The sequence below is a fragment of the Rhopilema esculentum genome, chromosome 16, assembly GCF_057945365.1.
Source record: "Rhopilema esculentum isolate cy_ngs chromosome 16, ASM5794536v1, whole genome shotgun sequence".
In the NCBI taxonomy this organism is placed as follows: Eukaryota; Metazoa; Cnidaria; class Scyphozoa; order Rhizostomeae; family Rhizostomatidae; genus Rhopilema; species Rhopilema esculentum.
The window spans coordinates 7,329,596-7,350,628 of NC_142830.1; the positions used below are offsets into that span (position 1 = coordinate 7,329,596).

At 37.1% G+C, this 21,033-nt stretch overlaps 1 protein-coding gene across 3 annotated transcripts in view; it reads right to left on the reverse strand.

Moving 5' to 3' along the window:
• Positions 1-21,033, reverse strand: part of LOC135682882 (rac GTPase-activating protein 1) — a 36,412-nt gene that overhangs the window by 10,299 nt on the left and 5,080 nt on the right. For 2 of the 3 annotated variants that reach the window (XM_065197962.2, XM_065197963.2), the window contains exons 5-18: positions 20,829-20,971; positions 19,317-19,392; positions 18,020-18,070; positions 17,461-17,511; positions 16,135-16,170; positions 15,596-15,743; positions 12,953-13,037; positions 12,288-12,335; positions 12,112-12,181; positions 11,718-11,768; positions 10,887-10,932; positions 10,665-10,750; positions 10,296-10,352; positions 9,201-9,265 (exon numbers count right to left, since the gene is read on the reverse strand). In XM_065197962.2, the coding sequence (XP_065054034.1) occupies positions 9,201-9,265; positions 10,296-10,352; positions 10,665-10,750; positions 10,887-10,932; positions 11,718-11,768; positions 12,112-12,181; positions 12,288-12,335; positions 12,953-13,037; positions 15,596-15,743; positions 16,135-16,170; positions 17,461-17,511; positions 18,020-18,070; positions 19,317-19,392; positions 20,829-20,971 (1,013 nt within the window). The remainder of the gene's footprint in view (positions 1-9,200; positions 9,266-10,295; positions 10,353-10,664; positions 10,751-10,886; positions 10,933-11,717; positions 11,769-12,111; positions 12,182-12,287; positions 12,336-12,952; positions 13,038-15,595; positions 15,744-16,134; positions 16,171-17,460; positions 17,512-18,019; positions 18,071-19,316; positions 19,393-20,828; positions 20,972-21,033) is intronic. The other variant, XM_065197965.2, reaches the window with a different exon arrangement.

Consider the following 21,033-nt stretch of genomic DNA (forward strand, 5'->3'; position numbering starts at 1 on the left):
GACAAGAATTATTACCCTCGAACATATTGTTTCCTTAACAATTGGTCAGGCCATTCTGAAACAGCCTGACCAAAATGTCAGAAACAATGCCTCCACGTGAAACTTCTGGCCAATCACCTAGCTCCATTGAGTTAAAACTATAACGTTGGTCAGGCGAATTTCTGGGAGCCTGACCTTGGTCATAATCATAATCAGCGGTGAACCAATGCTCCATAAATAAAAGCGCTCTACCGCAGAATAGCGAATATCTGAAGATGATAGAGAGGGACATGAAAAAGGGATATTTTTCTTTCTTAGAGTTATTTTTTCATTATGGGAAAAACATATCACTGAAAATCGTTGGTCAGGCTCAGCCACCCCTCTGGCTTCGCCACTGTTCATATACACAATTGATTCGAAAGGCTGCTTTTATCGAATCGCAGACTACGCCACAACTCTCACAAATCTCGTGACAACTAAATGGAAATACCTGTCAATTCTATAAAACAAAGGCAAATTACGCAATAAAATAATATTTTAACAATTCCTATACAATTAGCAGAAGCATGTCACCCTAAAAAACGCGAAAAAAATTAGTCACGATCAGTAAGTCACGCGAATGGGTATTGGAAATGTGGCTCCTGCGCAGGGTTTCCCACAGCATCAACAAAGCAAAACGTTTTAATCCAAATCGAACCGGGCAGTGTCCGTGAAGGCCTTTCATTCATACATAAACTACAATAACTGAAAGGAAAATATTTGTCAACGAGATGGTTTTGACAGGAATTAGATTTGGCAGTGGGGGAAATATATTTGAGCATGCGCTGTAGAGGAAACCAGAATCTACTATCACGATCACAAGACCCGGCGAAATGGCAACGGTATCTTTTGATAAACTACAAGATGGTTCAAGGGAAGATTTCAATGTGATGGCTGAAAGCTACAAAGTTTTATGCAGCCCAAGCGAGATGACAAAAAGAGTTATTGGGATGTTGCTTGATCAACGCGGAATTTTTGGCGGTGCGAAAGTGGACCTTTACGAGCATGCTTTGCAAACTGCGACAAGAGCTTATCAAAATGGCGAAGATGAGGAAGGTGTTGTGTGTTGCCTTCTTCATGATATCGGCGAGCTATTATCGCCAAGTAATCACGGAGAAATCCCTGCAGCAATTCTGAAACCATACATCTCAGAGAAATGGTATTGGATTTTGGCCAACCATGAAGTCTTTCAAGGTTTCTACTACTACCACCATGTTGGGGGTGATAAAAACGCTAGAGACATTTATAAGACCAATCCACACTTTCAAGAAACAGTAGATTTCTGCGAAAAATATGATGCACCTTCATTTGACCCAAATTTCCGGTCATTCGGATTACAATTTTTTGAGCCGTTGGTTTATCGAATTTTTGCGCGAATACCCTATGCCAAAAACCCTTCCAACCCAAAAGCCGTGTCAGTGACTGGTAACATGACAAAAATGCTATGAAAAGAGGAAGTGGCGTCCTATAGCAGCAAGAAAAAAACATTGTTGTTTGAAGTTTAGAAGGTACTTGGTTCTGTGTTGATAGAATCCTTTTTTCAATAGGACAATCCTTTCTATTTTATTTGATTTAATCCGTCTTCTCAATGCCAAGATTTAAGCATTAACAAACTCGTTCAAGCATATTCATCAAGCATAAACAAACTCGTAATGAAAAAACCGTATTTTACGCAGCAGTTGTGCAGGTCACTATTTCCGAGCCCGTCCCGAAGAAGACGGGGGTGACCTTTGTTCTCGTGTTGCGCCCATACAATTTTTTCAAGAAATGGCGACTCTCCCTATTTTATCAATTTTGTGTGTAGATTTTCGCAAAAGAAACGGAAAAGTTGTTATTTTATTCTAGTAAAGTTATTTTTAAAAAGATATGGGTTCCTGCAACAAATATTGCGATTTTCTTTACCTGTTGACTCAAAGAAAACTTGATGATGCTCTCGGGGACGTAAATTGACGAGTATTTTCGGAAGGTGAAGAGTTTGAAATTTTCGATTGACAATAAGCCAATTGTAATTTTGTACTCTAAGTTTACTAAGCCTTTACGTACGAGCCATAGGAATACTTTATTTTTGATGAGCCTTAATTTTTTTAATAATTTGAGCCTAAGATCATAGTTAAATTATTCTTAAGCGACACAAGGTGTAGCTGAGTCGCATTAAAAAGTATAAACCGTATTTCCTGGAAAATTGGTCGACCTTCGAAAATAAGCCGATTCGAAAATATGCCGTAAAATATTAGAAAATACAGGAAAAACAGGCTGACCTCGAAAATAAGCCGAGACACAGTGGAGCCATTGCATTGCACACTTCTTAAGCTTGGTTTCCACTATGGGTTAACGTGAGATAATTCTGAGCTAAATTGAAAATTAACCCATGGTCTAAATTCAAGTTAACTTGAGATAGTGTGAAATAGCGTGAGATAACGCGAGCTATCTCAAAATTAACCCATGCACCGATTCGGTTTCCACTTGAGATAGAATTAAGTATGGAAATTTCAGAAATCACATTTTATTTGAGTCTTGCAGCTATGGCGGGCGTCTTACAAGAACAACTTATTTTACTTCTGCTTTTGAGAATATTTAGAAGGAAAATATTTTTTGCTAGAAGTGCCGTTCGCGATCTGCGCCAAGGTTTTCGGTACGGAAAGTCTACCAAAAAAAGATATGCGTTTGGTGAATACGACCACTTGCAACAGGATCTTAGAAATGAGAAAATGTTTCTCTTATTTCACAATTAATTTTTTTTAGTAAAGAAAACTGTTTTCAGTTGCGTAAGAACCTCAGTGCAAATTATAGCACATTCCCCTCCCACGCATCGGCTTCTTTTGATAAGATGTTATCTCAAGTTAACTCATGAGCTTGAAATCAAAAAATTTTGTTTCCAAGCTCATGAGTTAACGTGAGATAACACGAGTTAATTTTCATGAGATAATTTTTAATGACCGTTTCCACTATGAGATAATTTTCAAACCATGTCGGATCACAAAATTATCCGACATAGTTTTGACCCATAGTGGAAACCAAGCTTTAGGGGCCTGTTTATGTATAGAAAATTATCCCACCTTCCAGCTTGTGAGCTGAGGTGTGAGATTCCACTCTTCTACAGAATCCTTTGTGTTTTTTGTCTTGCGTTTATGTGCAAAACAAGCCAGCCCGGTTAGATGAGATCCAACTGCATGAGAGGTGGGATCTCACTGGGGTAGGATGGTTTTTTCCATATAAACGCGGGAAGGTGGGATGAAGCAGGAAGATGGAGTGAAATGTTCATATAAACGATATCAAATTCCGGCACACAGACTGGAAGGTGGATTGATTTTCTCCATTTACAGCTGGAAGGTGGGACAAATTTGCTCATATAAACAGGCCCTAATACAGTCAAACAAACATTCGAATCAAACTGTTTGAAAATAAACATTTTGTATATATGGCCTGTAAATTTGTAAATATGAGCCTTTTTGAATTGCATTCTGTGGCATTGCTCTTGTTCGGGAGACGAAACTATCAGTCCTTTGTTTCGAAACAATACAGTCTTGAACCCAGTGGCGTAGCGTGATCGCAGAACTTAGGCATGCGGTAACATATAATATACGGCTATGTTGAATGAATGTAATCGTATTTTCAGCTTCTTAAAAATACAAGCGGTAATTAATGATAATCGTGATAATAAATTTTGATTTTGAAAGTAACAAATCGTTTCTACTCTAATTCTAAACAATCAAGGTATCTATTCTCTGAATCTGAGGCTCCGACACAGGTTAGAAAGTGGAGGGGGGCCAAGGGAAAAAATCATCACCCATGCGAAAAGTTTTTGAAAAAAGCTCAATTGTTTTGCAAAATTTTTCAGAATAACTTCTAGTGCTAAAACTGTTTCGCAGAATATCTTATTCATATTCATTTTCGTCAAGGAAAGGCATCACCCAATGCCCACCTAATAGAATAATTTTTGATGTTATAATGCATTTGGCGATTCCCGCAATAAGGAGCTCTCCACATTGTGAAACTGTTAACACTGCAGAACCTAAGCGAACAGGAGCAAAAGTTTCTGCCCATTTTCTACCCTCATAGTTAACAAGGATGACAATAATGAGCTGTTAAGCCGAATACCCACCCCGGAAAATGATCCGCGGATCGGATCAGACCGTGTTGTTCTTTCGATCCGCGGATCGTGTCAGATGCACGTTGACATTATCTCCACGGGATTCTTGCCTCATGACGCAAGTGCCCCATTGTTTAAAAAGTTCTAATTCGATTTTGATAAAAAAAAAATACTGTACCGGAACGGTTAAAAAAAAGTTGAAATGATTTCAACTATTTTTCGATCCGTTTCGATCCTTCGCGGATCAGTCATGTGACCATATTAGCATCCAAAGCGCTTGCGCAACACAAAATCTGATCCGATCCGCGGATCATTTTCCGGAGTGGGCTTTCGGCTTTAGATTTGTTAGAATACATTCTTCAAATTTTTTTTGTACACAATTTTTGACCTCAGATTCGGATTGACAGCAATGATCACAAAACTGTAGTACCAGAGTTCCTTAAAGTAGAACTGGCACGCGAAAATAAGTTTGGCTGAAACGGTAATTTGTGACTTAAGTAAATTCTGGGATTGAAAAATTTTTAAAATCACAGTTGCCGTTTTTGAAATACAGGCATTTTAAGTTGAGAAACAACAATTGTTCCGACAACTTGAGACTCGAGGCGAAAATCGTCACGAGAGGTCAATCATCTTTGACGTCACAAGTGACATGTTCTCAGCACGTATTGTTTTTCTCGATAGAAACCTTTAAGAAAATTCTGCGGACAAATGTTTATTTTGTGCATGTTAAAGGAGTTAATTTTGCAATTTTAACATATAATTGACTTTTTCAATGGTTTGGGACGAGCAAATATGTTTTTTATACGCGCGCATGTCCCGCATTTTAATGCACGATCGTGAAAATTTTCCACCATGCCGCATCCTGAATTTTTGTATATTTATAGAAAAAAGTTCAAATTTTTTGCAAAATATCGCCTTCAGTGCCGGAAAATTCGTGAACGCTTTAAAATTTACTTAAAAAATTGTAAATATTTCCTTTCTTGCTTAATAGGCCTAGGCATAGGATACTTTAGTTTGATACGAAGCATAGAGAAATAAGAAATGAAAAGGTGCTTTTAAGTTTTAAAGGAGGTATTTCGGCAGGTGTACCCCAGGGTTCTATTCTAGGACCCTTATTCTTCCTTGTATATATAAATACCGAACAGAAAATCTGAAGTACAATGTTCAGCTTTTTGCTGATGACACATCAAAATTTACCGTCATTTTTGAGTTAATAAGTCAGTGGGCTCATGACTGGGGGATGTCGTTCAATTCTGATCCACAAAAACAAGGTATTGAATTGAACTCATACTTTCACGAAAAAAGCGTATCTTTCAGGAATTCTCCTTAACAACATCTTCAATCACACTAGATTCAAATCTGTCTTTTTTTGCCCATATTAAAAATCAGTAAATCCAGAGAGGTTATTTGCCTGCTAATATATCTCTCCAAATAACTGCCCAAACACACTCTAAACGAGTTATATTTGCTCTATGTACGATCGTATCTGACTACGCGAATGTTATTTACCATGTTCCGGCGAAAGGAAGTGAGTTCACTGGTAGCATGATTTTACTGAGCTTAATGGAAAAACGAGGGTCCGCCCAGTACTCTGCTGCACGAGCAATGTTGGGAACATGGAGAGGAACATCAAGAGAAAAGCTGTACACAGAACCAGGCTGGGAAGATGCCGAAGATTGAGCAGAGGCCTTACTCTGTTCTACAAAATCGTCAATAATTTAATAATCCCAAGGATGCAATAATCCCACCATCTCAACAGTTACATTGCTCGAAATCAGGAGGTCGCTGGGTGAATTAAAGCCAGAGCAGAAAAATTTAAATCCAGTTTTATCCTCGCTTCTTATTTGAATGAAATGACCTTGATCCTATCTGAATGGAATGACCTTGATCCCGAGTCTAGACTTTCTGGGTCTATCGATGTTTTCAAGAACAAGCTTTTATCATTAACTAGACCCCCTGTAAAGTTTACCTCTGGCATTCATGACCCAACAGGTCTATCATATATCACTAAACTCAGAGTTGGTCTCAGCAAAACAAATTTTAACAAATTCAAACACAACGTTCAGGATACCGTAAACCCAATGTGCCCTACAAACGATGGTATCGATGATTCAGAACACTTCTTGCTGCTCTGCCCTTCCCTTGCAGTACCATGTAGAGATCTCACTGGAGTTTTTGCTTTATTACGAATAATTGGATAAAAAATCTTAAAAATACTTTAATGCAGATGTTATTGTAAAGTGATTTTCGCAACAAACTATATAAAAATACACCCCTGCTAACTCTAGAATTTATCCGAAATACTGGTCGATTTGATTAGAAAATTTAACTTTCCTTAATAAACCACACAGATGCATCCATCATGCCAATTTAGGTAAATGTATTCTTCTTTTCTTTGTATTATTTTCTTTTTTTTTTAGGCTGTGTATTTAACGTCCAAGGTTTGATTTTAGACCCCGTTCACACTGTGCTGGATACATTTTATCCGCATCAAAATTAGTTCAGATAGGCGTCGCGTTTACACTAGACCCAAGCTATCCGCACGAATTTAAGAGCGGCTATCCGAACAAAATTAGTTCACCTAGGAAAGTGGATTAAATTAGTGCGGATAGCTATGTGGTACAGTGTAAACGCTTTTATTCGTATAAATTTTATCCACATTGTATCTTGCTCGAAAGCGATTGGCTAATTCATCCAATTTAGTTTTCACTGTCTCCCAATCAAGACCTTTTGCCATCTTGGCTGCCTTGTTGTCGATAAATACGTGTTAAAAGTGTAGTATCTTGCCAGTCCACGTAAAATTGGCATCCTTGTCAGCTTTCCCTGCTTTCGTTGCTAGTTCAGTGTCATTTTTTTCATGAACAAACTAGTAAAACAAACTAGGCCTAATTTGCATTGACAATATCTTTGGATTTGGTCTAAAAGAGAACCAGATGATTCTGAAGAGAGAATAAAATCTTTTTACGTTTGGCGGGAATTTTGTTATTATTTTGTTGCCCAGAGAAGACTTCATTTTGGGCGTTCTGTGCATGATTTAAGGTATGTGACTGCAGTTATCCGGCACAGTGTAAACGGGAGGGCAAAGTGAACAGAATTTGTGCGGCACAGTGTAAACGCAAATCAATCCGAACAACTTTTATGCGAATACATTTTATCCGGCACAGTGTAAACGGGGTCTTAATCTCTGTGTCTAAATGGCCCCGGGATAGTCATAGCCTTCTGCCCCCAGGGGTATCGTCAAAGTAGTATCGTAAAATTGCATAGCAACTTTGTAAAGTAGCGTACATTGTAAATCTGTATTGCAACCCTCTAGTGGATATAAAAAATTATAACATTTCTCTTCTTCGCCCATATTTAAAACCATTAGCTGCTGATCAATTTTAACTAAAATATATTTTTCACAATAAAGAAGCATCAAGGAATTAAGCCTTCGATCTTTTGCTATTGGCCGAAGGAAAATTTTAACATTTTTCAGACGGCCAAATGTCCTTTCGCTTTTTACAATTGAAATGGGTGGTTTGATAGCAAGTGCATATGCCCGATTCATAAGTTGAAACAATTTTCTTTTATCAAATACTTCTTCCGCGGCTTCTGCAATGTTTTCTGGTCTTTCAGCAGCGACATTACAGCAACAAATTCGAGTCTCTATTTCAGCAAAAAGACTCCTTGCACCAGGCATCCTGGTGATTAAATGATAGACAAGAGAGAGAGGAGAGACAGCTCTATGCAAAGTAATCTGGGAATTCGGTAATCAGTTTGCCAAGGACGTTTCTCGTCAGGCTTTTGCAAACAACTTGAAATGTTAAATAGGAAGCTGTTTCTGGGTTACCATCTATCCTTCTGTATCGCCTTATTGACCTGTGAAACCTTTCATACTCTTTTTCTAGATTCACCCCAATTCGTATGCTTAAACAGCTGCTTGGGTAAGGTTGTCAAGTTCGTCAACTTAAGAATGCAACCTTTGAAGTAAATTGACATTTCAATGATGTGCAGCTTTTTTCTTGAAGATGTGATGCGAAAGTTTGTCTGACACAGAATATTTCTCATGAACATAAATCATGCAATGAAATGAAAACGTTCCTTCTTATTAATGAGTCAGCATCTGCAGCTGGTCTCGGCCCAATTGAAGTTTCATTCACATATTGCAGCGATTCAATGATGATTTCTTATGAAACCCATACTGCCTGAATTGACTGGGCACGGGCAATCCACCTTTTTCTTGATGGATCTCCAAACTTAAGGTCATTTTCAACTGCCTTGGTCTTTTCTGACATCATTGAATATCTCTTTATATTGCTTGTAAAAAACAAGCAAACAGCCTCAAGCTGCTCGAATAAGGAAATAATCGAGGGGCATTCACTAAAAGCAAGCTTAATTACAATGGTTGCACTGTGTCTTCAGCATGGAATGTATGGCACATATTTTTTGTCGGAAAGCAAACCTCCCCCCCCCCCCCAGTCTTTGAAGTTTAATATTAATCAAGCCCCCACCATCGAATAAGCCCCCACTATCGAATACGTCCCATCCTGCTGAAATGCCCAACTTTGGCCTACCTTGACATGATTTCGTCTGTGATAATTAGTAAACTAGACAAACCGTTTTCAACGCTTTTGTTTTCAATATCGTCTTGTACAATTTTTGTTTCTTGAAGTTCAGTTGAAAATATAAAAATGCTTAAAAATGGCTTACTGTACAGCGAATTTGACGTTATTCTACAATACCATAAATCCAATTTAAGCCCCTTACTCAAGTCAGCCCACCCCCTTTAAAAACGTCTCAAATAAAAAAACACCAATTTTTAATAAAATTAAACTTTTTTTAAAGTGCAATAATTAAATACGGTCAAATTGGGACAATTTGTGTTTTTGGTCTTTGACCCCCTATATCTAGAAAACGCCCCCTAAACGCCAAAGCAACACCCGGATTCGTAATCTACACAAAAACTTGAGTCAGAAAAAGTTAGTCTGGTTAATTGCCAGCTCAGGTGATAATGCTCCCCCTCTCACCTCTGGTCTAAATAAGAGGATTTTGTTGGCATTAATTTGACAATAATTTACAAATAATGACAATAATCTGCAAACGGAAAACTTACCCAGAGACCCGATAAATGCCACATTCATCCAAGCCACGACTCTCTATGTTCTGTATGCACCTGACCTGCAAAGATAAATTAATTGCAGAAAACTTTTAATAACAATGTGTTTCCCACTGTAAAGCCTCGTGTGGCCTTTGGTACTAAGTCTAAGTTTATGCTGCCGTCTTTAAAAAACACGAAGCGCCTACCCATAAAAAAAGTGTAGCTGTTAAACGATTTTTCTGACCATGTGAAACTGGGTATGCAGGATGCACTGCTCGATGTTTATATCAAACAGCATATGTCGAAAACGGGGAGTAGGGAAAACGGTTCAGAAAAGAGATTAAAAGTCAAAAGTCAAAATGCCCAAATAAATTTCGATTCGGGCATAGGTCAATATTTGTTCCAGAACGCAGAGTGCGCCAACAAGTATAGTGACGACTGTGTTTTGGGCAAGCCTGATCGTGTTTTCGTTTAGGCGTTTTGGAATGTGTATATATGTAAGACAAAAGCACTTTTCATTCGACACCGCTCTAGGTATGAACACCAGATAATGGCCAAAAGTTAAATGGAAATTAAAATACAGCCGCTAGATTGAAAGCTACGCGAGAGAAAGAAAATAGACCGTTTCCTTGTGTTTGTTCACATAAGACCACTTCTCGTGGTATGTTGATGTTTTCGCTTTTTCTCTCTTCTTTGAATCTTGCATTAGTGCGAAATGCAAAAGAAGACAGGACGTATATGGTAGACATATGGCAAAGCACCGTTATTTAAAAGATCGAATTTGTTACCATACCTTAAACTAAGGGGCTCAAGTTAATATCTACAGGCAGTTTTTTCTGGATGTAGCATTATAAATAATTTTGAAGATCCAAACATATCATCAACAATGCTCTTCAAATGGAAGTTTTATTTTTTCTTTATTGTCGAAACAGCGTTGTCTTTCTTCATCCAGACATGCCTTTGGCTGATACGCTCTCTCAAAATATTTGAAATTCGAAAGCCAAAACAATCTCCTGAAATTCTCGCTCAGCTCAGCTTAGCCAAAATGGTTGCAAGTTCGTCAAAGCTACCATAAAGGAGCATTTGTGGCTAACGGTAAAGAAAACTTACCACAAGAAAAGGAATTTTTGGCTCTGTTCTCGGAACATAAGACTCTATTGTCCCTTCCTACAAAAAGAAGTTTACATGTAATCGAAACTATTGATAAAATTAGCCTGTAATAATTACGCAAAACTCCTAGTCGAAAGGAAGAAACGGCAGGCAGGGCGTACAATGTGATCAAAGTTCGAAGTTGAATGCTTGAAAGGGAAGCAGCTTTGAAAAATATTTTGGAAAATCAGTTTTGAGGGGGGGGGGGGGGTTACAACCGCAAAAACAGTGGATTGGGCACAACTGGGTGCTATTTACACCAATTTTGTTACATACCACCGTTCAATTGCCCACGTCCTAAGTAACTATTTCTAGATATTATTGGCTCACCTTTTTCTTCATTGGAGTCTCCTTTGTAGGGATACAAGGCAGTGGCACCTTTGCCTTGCAATCCGGATGACAGGCCACTTTGCAGTCTAGATACAGAAAGAATACAAACATTTAGATCATTCAAGAAACAGGAATGGTGTAGTCCAATTTCTTGGGCGGACGGCTGTCAAACGGCTAAAGAGGAAGCGAAGAATGATTATACATATATATGCCTATCTTTACCTTTGCATTTGAGAACTGTCTTGGTAAAGCTGATTTTCTTGCCACACTGTAGGTAGGTAAAGAAAAAATACTTTTGAGTTAAATTGGCAACGAGCTAAAAACATTTTAAGCTAAATTCGACAATGCTTGAAAAAACCTCGAGTAATGCAGATGCAGGTTCTCGTATTGCCTGAGTTGTCTAGATAGTCATATCGTCGGTAATAGTACTTTTTCAACCGGGCAAAAACACTCTTTTTATAAAAACATTTTTATAAGAACACACGAGCCTCAAAATTGGTCAAAAGAAGAGAAAAAAATCAGACAATCTGAGGCTGAGCAACTGTAAAATGCAATTTTGAACAACCTTGTAAAACATCCTTGAAAATGTCATCTCAAAAACGAGGAGTTTTTGTCATGTAGGGAGGCCTTTTCAGTGAATTTTCAAACTTGTCGGCAATAAGGGATGTCTTACTCACTTTGCTGGCAAACGAGGCCTGAACACCTCCCTAGGGCGTATTAACTAGCTATTGCATTGCTTGCACCCTAGTAATTTGAGAACAAATTAAGAACAAACGAGCCTTAAATCTTCGGAAAATTTAGGAACAGCCAGCCTGAATTTCAATCTACTATTGTAGTTCTTATGAAAGAGAGTGTAAGACGGTTGTGCATAAAGATGACATTGGGTAAGAACAAAAGAGTCATTGACAGGCAGTTCTTACTGTTCACGGGTCTTTGTTTGTTACTAGACGTTGGTTACTAGACTTTAATGCAAAATAGTCACATCAGTAACTTACATCAGAAGTTAGGAGTTACATCAGTAAAATAGGAATGACAAATGAGTCAATAGCTTACTGGGAAGCATGTTTCTGGCTTGACAACTGTCTTTGAGACGAACGAATGAAACTGGGGAAGAAGAAACAGTAGGTGAAAGTCATGAAATTATTGGATCGCAAACGTATTATGACATGACTGGAAAGAGATTCACGTCTTCTGCCATATCTTTGCTAAAAACTGTTAATTTGAAAGAACTGCGAGCGTTAAGTCCATCATGGAGATTTTCCAAATCAGCACATCCGCTGAATAAATCGCAAGAAGAGCAAATCCAGTTTTGAAAGATTTTTATATTTCAAAGATAATGGGCTTTCAAAGCTGCAGTGAAATGGCTTTAGGGATGGCGCAACTGCAACGGCACTAGAAAACAGATTATCACGAAACGACGTGAAAGAGAACTGAAACGACAAGTTACCTTTTCCCGTCGCGATCTTGGAGTGTTCAAGGTCGCATATTTAACCTTCTGCGGCATAGGAGAGCTGTCACTAGAAAAAAATGACACCCAATCAAGGATAGGCAGACGGACACATAGTTTGCACTGGTTTGGAAAATTATAATAGAATTTGTCAAAAGTGGGACGAAATGACTCACCTTATTTTTGGGTACAGTTTGGAATCGGTGACCTGCTTCGTAATTTGTCTGTAAAGAGTAACAAAAGCAAGACTCAAAGCCAATCCACGGGAGATTTGGAGACAGCATTCTGGTATAGCTGGGGATTGCCAAGTATTGGGCAAAGCAGAGACTAGCAAACATGAGATACGATAGAAATAGCATAACTATAAACTCCATTGATTGCAAAGATTGTCATTCGCACCTACAAATTCAAATAATACACGATTGTTCATTGGCGGAAACCAAAACCTTATTTTGAAGACATTTTTATTTTAAGGAGCTAGTTGGAAGTATATTTCATTCGTGCTACTTAAAAAGCTCCTCGTTGCTTTTTCAATTTTCACCCAAATACATTCGATATCTGATTTTCAAGTAAAATATTAACACAAGAGTACACAAGTAGCACTCCAAAAGGCAACAGATTTCTTCGAAGAAAAGACAATAAAAGAGACAGACACGTGGGCAAGAATCGCGATCGCGTCCTTACTCAAGGGAAAAGTTTTTTCTAAGATGCTAATTGGTAAACTGTAAATCATATTCCGAAACGACTTGGACCCAAAATTTTAGCTGGCTTCTAAAAAGAAAGGCATGCTTTGATCACTGCCTCTGCGATTCTTCTTTCAAGACGTCAGAGAAAAAATCACCTAGTGGTCTTGGTGGGAATCTGCTGGTCATCCAACAGCATAGTGTTGTTTTCCTTGTCTGACTCAGTCACTGTGCTCAAGTCACCTGAAAGAAAAAATCACAGTCAAGTCACCTGACAACAGTTGATTCATTCTTTGTACATGAAAGATAGAAATAATGCTTCTTTCGCAGAGAATTCCCTTCAGAATGCAAAAACAAGAATAAAAACAAAGTCCTCGAAAGACTGAAAATCCGCGAGATTTAGTCGATAACTGACAAACACTCCAGACCGTACAAAGTCCGCTTGTACGGTCTGCAGTGTTTGTCAGCTATCGACTAGATCTCGCGGATTTTCAGTCTTTCAAGTTCTCTTACAAGACTATCCCCCTACTTTAGAAGTAAAAATTGTTAATAGGCCCCAACCTAACATACCAATTTTTCGATACATGATTTAGTCCTGATAAATCACATATTCAACGGTAAATTAAAATCTAGAAAGAATGAAGCACTTTCGCAATATTCTGTTGCTTAAATTGACTTTGTAAATGTTGTGTTGCCTAAAGTGAACTGGAATAAAGGCAGGCCCGTAGACAGCAAACTGGATGGGGGGGGCATGGATAGAAATATAGCTTTTTTATACCTGCCTTACGAAATACTATCAGATCAAGCTGCGCTTACAAGTTCTTCAAACACAATTTTCACAAATTACTAAGGGGAGCATTGCCCCCTGCCCCCAGTGTCTACAGGCCTGAATAAAGGTGGATTAGAATTTGATAAACAAGTTATTTGTATAGAGAATTTAAGATTATTTCAGATATGTTTACTTTTCGAATTATTATTCCAAATTATTACAAGAACCAATAAGTTTATGTTCAGATTGGCTGTTCTAAATTTTTTCGAAAACTTGAGGCTTGATTGTTCGTAACTGGTTCTTAATAAGGGAGTAAGCAGTGCAAATGCTAGAGTGTGCTTAAGGGGGGGGAGGGGTTGTTTTTAGGCCTTATTGGCAACAAAATGACTCAGTCATTCTTTATTTGCCAATAAGTTTGAAAACTCACTGGAAAATATCCTTAGATGTCGAAAAATACTCGTTTTTGAGATGAAGCGTTGTGAGAAATTGCTGTATGCTGGTGGCTCAAGTTTGGTACTACAGATACAGGATCAGTTTAGGCTTAAAACAACGATACATTGTTTAGGCTCCAATTCTAACTCCAATAAAGGACTGTACAACTGCGATCAGTCATAATGTAAATTCCAGTAAGGTTTCAACCAGGGGCGTCGTGGCGAATGAATTCTAGAGGGGGCCAGAAAGAAACATTTTCCGCTAAATTTCTTTGATTTATATGAAATAGAAGCATTTCATGTAAGTGTAAAGGGGGGTGGGGTAGAAAAACTCATAACTTTTGCCTTAGCTGGAAAGAATTCAAAAATAAACTTTTTATCTAGTTTCTGTTTCTTCATATCTACAGTGAACGCCCCTGACATCCGTAGATTAGGACAAGGGTAAAATGAAGTTACTACCTGAGGTGGCCCCCTTGCCGCCGAAGCGAAAAATCTTTTATGATCTAATGCTTCAAATTCTTCGGAAATCGCATTATTTGACGCAAATTTTAATCATAAAATCTTATTCTTAAATTGAATATCCACTGGGGGAAATCGATGGTTTTCGTCGACCTCCACCTTGTTTTACCTTACGCAACATAACTGCATAAATGTTCAAATCTGGGACACAATTTTCAAAAATCTTGTGATACGCACAAGATTGGTACTGTCCCGGTCTTCAATATCAAATAAAGATATAATTTATACCAATTTTGACCAATTTCCATAACCAAATTTGGCCCTCGAAGTTTCGAATTTTAACTGGCAAAATCCGAAAAGCAAATCACTCTATGGAAGAAATGGGTAAATCCTGAGAAATCATTTTGTTTTGTGGAAATCTAGTATTTTCTTTACAAAAGTGAATTGCCTCTCGAATTTACGGTAAGTACTTTAGTCCAAGTAATTTATGTTGCTAAAAGTTTGAGAATTACCCACAGCTCAAGTTTGAGAATTTTCCGACAATGATTTTTCCGAAAATCAATCAAATTTTGAGAGCAGAGGGGGCCACGGCCTCCCTGCCCCAGCCACGACGCCCCTGGTTCCAACTTCGATCCGTTTTAATTTTATGTCTTTTCTAATCACATTCAATTCCAATCTAATTTCTAACGCATGCTCCAACGTGTAGATTAAGTGACTACAACAACAACTATGGAGTGGTCGTCATACTATACAATTTCTTACAAACATTGTTTTCGTTTTTGACCAATTTTGTGGCTCGGTCCCTTATAAAATTGTTCTTATAAAGAGTTCAGACCAAACCTAAAAGAATTTAAAAAAATAATAAGCCCCACCAGGCTAATTACAGGATTTATGGTAATGCGAAACTGGAAAATATGGCTAGCCAATCTTTTGTAATCTTCAAACAAAGACCGCACTTCAGGGTATTTGCCGCGTCTATTCACAGCATGATGCCTTTTGCTATGAAGTTGGGATCAGGTGTTTTTATTGTTTGATTATCCGTATATAACAAAGCAGGGGGTCGCATCTACTAGCTCATTTCGTCACCTAAAAAACACAAGATATGACAAGTTTAAAGGTCAATAGAAAAAACTGTCACTTACTGTCACTGGCATGTCTTCGTAAATGCCCTTTCGTTGGCAACCTTCTGTTCTTTTGGGGTGGTGGGCGATTGAAGTCCCTGTCTAGCCTCTCAGTTCGCACCCCAGGGCTGATGGTTAGTCTCATGTTTGAGCTGACTGTTTCTACAACCTAATACCAAACAAAGATACTTAAAAAGGCAGCGAGATGGTTACGTTTATTGGAGATGAAAACTTGATAAGCACAAAGATTCTTGATAATATTACAAAATTTTGTCAGAGTGGGGGGGGAGGGGGTAGCATACAATCTAATAGTTTATGGATATATGTAGGGAAGAAAAGGTTGAAAATGATAATAAAATTCCTCTATTCTTGCTCCCTGCCTATCACCACTGATTCCAAATACTCATGAAAACAAGGCATAAGGTATGCTGGTCGAAAGTATCAAATTAATATAATCTAATCATCAGCAATCAGTCATTTTATTGTAAAAGATAATTAAAGTGAATAGACGAACAACAACATTTAATCATTTATTCGTTGACTATGAAAGATGGACGAACCTCTTCAGTTACCCTGGTCTTCTTTATATTCACATCCTGATAAAAACGAACAAAAATTGGAGTCATTAAACAACGTGATATCGTTTATGTGCAAATTAGCACAATAATTTTTCCAATAAATGCCAAAGTAGAGTATTCCATGTCAAGGTGAAATAATATGGAAGTCCTTTTTTTCAAGTCTTGATTGATCCAAAGCAAATTAATCGCAATCGAAAAACTTAAAAAGGCAATCGAAAAAATCGAGCATATGGCTATGAATGTGAAAGTAGGCGGAAAAGGGATACACACACTATTAAAGGATACTATTATTTTTTCCAGTCTCGATGTTCTCAGCCTGTATACATTCTTAAAATATTCTTATTTGGTTAAAATCTGAAATGGCTTCATGAGAACATCGCCTTCTTGAAGAAAAATCAAGCCTTTTAGAAAACAAGATATGTCAGTTCTGCGATTCTCTGTTATGAGCATCGCAAAACAGGCAGCTGCTGAAAAACGCGACACAAATACCGTAAAAGCTCTAGATTAAGTCCCCCCCCCCTTATTAAGCAAAAACTTTAAATAAGCCCTCTCTCTCTATCAGGCCAAGGGCATTTTTGAAACATTTTTTGCTTCAAATTTCTAATAAGCCTCCTTTCTCTAATAAGCCCCCTCTCTTGTAATCCCCCCTCTAGGACTGAGAAAAACAAATAAGCACCCCGGGGGCTTAACAGAACTTTTACGGTATGCGAGCTGAAGCTGAGCAATATTCTTCAATACTCTTAAAAATTGGATGATTCTGAGTCTAAATATTCTTATAACCAAAAACCAATATTCTAATAAAAAATGTGGCAGAATTGCAGAACTTGTTTAGTTTCGTTCATTGCTAATTGCAAAGTGCGAAACCTTTGCACAAGAAGCTAACTTCTCGAATTATCATCAAGATTATTATTTTCATTATCCTTATTTCCAACTGTACTTGAACACAGGAAAAGATTTAACATTTCCTTTGCAATTTCTGCAGGCAAAGGAAACAATGATGTAAAAAATATCGTTGAGAAAAATATGAACAAATTTATGTAGCATATGTTCAGAAAATTCTCAAAATTCACAACAATGGGAACTGCCTTAAGACAAAAAAAATGCCACAAAGTTGCAACCATGAAGTGGACTGGTCTATTTATATTTCATTCAAGCGTTTGGTCTATTTATGGCAAAAGCCTCCCAGCTTCTCAAAATTTGAATTCTATGTTGTTATCAATGGCTTCAGTGCCTCATAGTATTTGGCATTCGATTTTTCAAACCATTCGATTGGCGTGCTTTATTGCATTCGAATTCTACTGCTCTTACCAGGTCATCTGTTTCAGTTCCATCGCTAACGGGTGGAGCAGAGGGCTTCCCCTACGGAAAATGCAGTTATTATAGCGCGAGGAAATCTGAATATCGAGCATCCAATATCAAATTTCATTTAAGGAAGACTGTTTTCACAAAGTAGCGCTGTCGATACAGCATAAAATCATTTTTAAAAGGGCGTCTTTTTAACCGCACATATATTCCAATATTTTTTAACCATAGTTCACTTTTAAAGAGGTTTTGGCCCATGTAAACTTCTTATTAAATTGGCAACAAAGGGTTTTTGAAAATTTGGAAGCAATATTTGACAAATTTGTGTCAGACATGAGATAATGTGACCGCTGTTCAAACAAGTGACTCGCGAAAAAGGAAACGACTGTTCAAACAAGTGACTCGGAAGATTCGTTGCCCTGTCCCCCACCCCCATACCCGCACTCCACTCTAAACCCCCACGCAAATCATCAATCACAGTCCATGCTTAGTTTACTCAGAATCGCCCTACAAACATATCAAGTTAGCTTTGGACAGATAAACAGTGGGAAGTAATGAAACGCACCCTTTTCGATCCGGTTTTCAAGGAACCATCAGTTGAATATCGGTCGTCCATCTATAGAAAATGAAGTGCGTTTTTTAATATAAATCCGTGAATCAAATAAAGTCTGTCATGAAGCCCCGAAAATTGGACCCTAAAAATTGGGAATTCAATTTTATATATTAAGTAGTATTCTGATAATATTAATGGTAGAAAATTATCAAGAAACCAATTCTAGATTGGATGAAAACTCTGAAATTGCATTACCTTAAAAAATTCCTTGTCTAAGTCATGAAGAAACGAGTTTTTGTGGAGCTAGAATGATTGCCCAAACTATCTGCATTCATAGTAATTATAAGGTTTAAAAACAGGAAAGTACATCAGAAAATTTGCAGTGCACAAGCCAATGAAGAAAGTTACAACTTCTTTGCACAGTTCATACTGTTTAGCTCCAGTTGAGTCAAGTAGCCAAGATGTCTTCTAAAAACTTCCTTATTTAGATATATATATATAAATATCTTGAATAACCTTATAGAGTTTGCAGAAAGGGTTGATAATATAACATGTTTATTGCAGGTTTCGTTAATTTTCAGTTAATATTAACATTTTTTAAATATTGTAATCAACATATAAAATGCAATATTTGATTCAATTCTTGCCTTTAATTCCCCATTTCCTTACCAATAATTACCCTTACTAATATTAACCCTAAAGCACTCAAAAATCGTCTAACCACAGCTACTTTTCACCTAACAAGCAAGGGATTGATCAATCTGTGCTTTTCATGATTTACAACTAACTATATTATCAATATTCAGTTATTGTCAAATTGCCCACATTTCATGAAAAAGAGCACCTTAATGCTTTGTTTAACAAGGAAAAAGCTTTCTTATAATAAAATAAATGAGAAAGAAATGTAAAATATGACAGAACATCAGCAAAATCATTCGTCTCTAGAATATTTGTCATCAATTATTCATCGCTAATTAGTATCCCACTTTTATCAATAAAAACTAATTTTCTAATTAATCTATCTGAAGTTCTTTGCAATTTTACATTTCTTAGCAGCATCAAATCCAAAGCAGCAGAAACACTGTGAAAAACAGCATGCAAAAAGCTTGACACATGTGGCTAGCATCTTTTTTAATGTTTCAATAAGTTAGGTGAACAAACATAAATAGTATCTCTGTACAATTCAAAAGTCCTATATTTACTGAGCTACAAACGAATGATTTAACTGAAATATCTTTCATATATTACAAGTCTTGTTAGCTTTACTGACTGGTGTCAATATATTGAAGGAAATTGCATTTCATCCTACCAAGATATCATCACCAGATTTATCATATTCCGATTCTGACAGCATTGAGCCAATTGAATCTCTGGTAGTTGTGAAACTAAAACAGAAACGACAAAAGAAACAGTTATAAAAGCAGCTGATTACGCCTATTAGTGGCACATTACAAAAACGCATAAAAATTGCAATTATTCTTATCTTATTTTAAGGAAAAGGTTTATATGAATAAAATTGTTGCCATATCAAAAAACATACAAATTTGAATTTTTTGGTATGTGCCAGGTAGAGACTGCAAGCACTATGTATCTTTTTAGAATTGGGTTACTGCAGCAGGTTTATTTCTAAGGCATGTTTTCTTTAGGTAATAAATTTGCATTGATGCATAACATAACCATGTATCGGTGGCAGCTTGCAGTGGTACTAGTGGTACTAGTGGTACTAGTGGTACCAGTCTAATACCATTAGAATTTAAAAGCTCGAAATATTGCTGTATATATATATATATATGGAATGATTTTGGTTTTTTTGTCAGGTGGGCGATTTTTAGTCTCTTGGAAATCGTCAATAAGAGTATACGAAAAAACAAGATGATGATTCTCCAACATAAATAAAATGATAATTTTGTATAGTTGCAAATCAACAACATTCCCACTAGCAAGATTTGAATAGAACCAAAATTAAATCACATAGTGTGATTTTGTTATAACATTAATACAAACTAGCATTCATTTGAAAACTGTCATTTTGATGTTCAAGTACTTGAAGGCTTGTTATTTACGAGTTCGTTGTCACTTCGTTGAAATTTTAAGATTAAAAGATTTTGAGAGATGACAGTTTCTTATCGGTCTTTAAAAACCTATATCTATAAGTGGGGGATCTCCTGTATACTTTAATCAACATTATAGCCAGTTATAAGAAACCATAGCTGTTTTTAAATTACTTAAAGGATTCAAAGGATTCTCTTCCCTATTGCATTTAAAAATGCTCCATTTATAATTCACGTGTTGAGTCACATTGACATTGAGACAAGCAATGAATAGCTTGCCCGCCTCAAATGGCCAGGTCTGCATATTATAATTCTAGTTAAACCATTGGCCCTTTATTTACACCATGGTAATAGACTTCATTCATCCAGTACTGTAGGAGACTGTTCCATTGTCAATCAAAAATTAAGGTGACATAAAGCTCTTTGTGCTTTATTACCCAACAATTGACATTTTGTTCGCAGTACTGGATTCCTCTTCATAGTGGTATAATGTTGTGTTGCTATCTAACTCTGCATACTTTTCATCTATATCAAAATTATGTGGAACAAACTGAGGTAATCAAAACTATGTTAGAAAGCTTATTGTATGCCATTCAATTACAATTTGACCATATCACATGAACAAAAACAAAAAACATTCCAAATCCCCTGCACCACCATGCCATAAGATGGTTTGGTCCACGCACAAATGTTTACTTTACTAGTACCATTTTATTTTGCATGCCAGCTGCCACCGTTATGCATAGTAAATCTGAGTTAAGAAAACTTACCTTTCACTCAATCCATAGCTACCTCTGTTGACAGGTGGGGGTGGGACATTTCCAAGAAGGGCAATAGTGTCCCTTTCTTTTGATGTTAAACTTCCACTATCTCTTTCACATAGCAGATCTTTTATCAACGACAACTGTCTTGCCTAAAAATTAGAAAAAAGTATTTGTATTGTCCATTGCAAACAAATATTGAATGTTTTTGGTG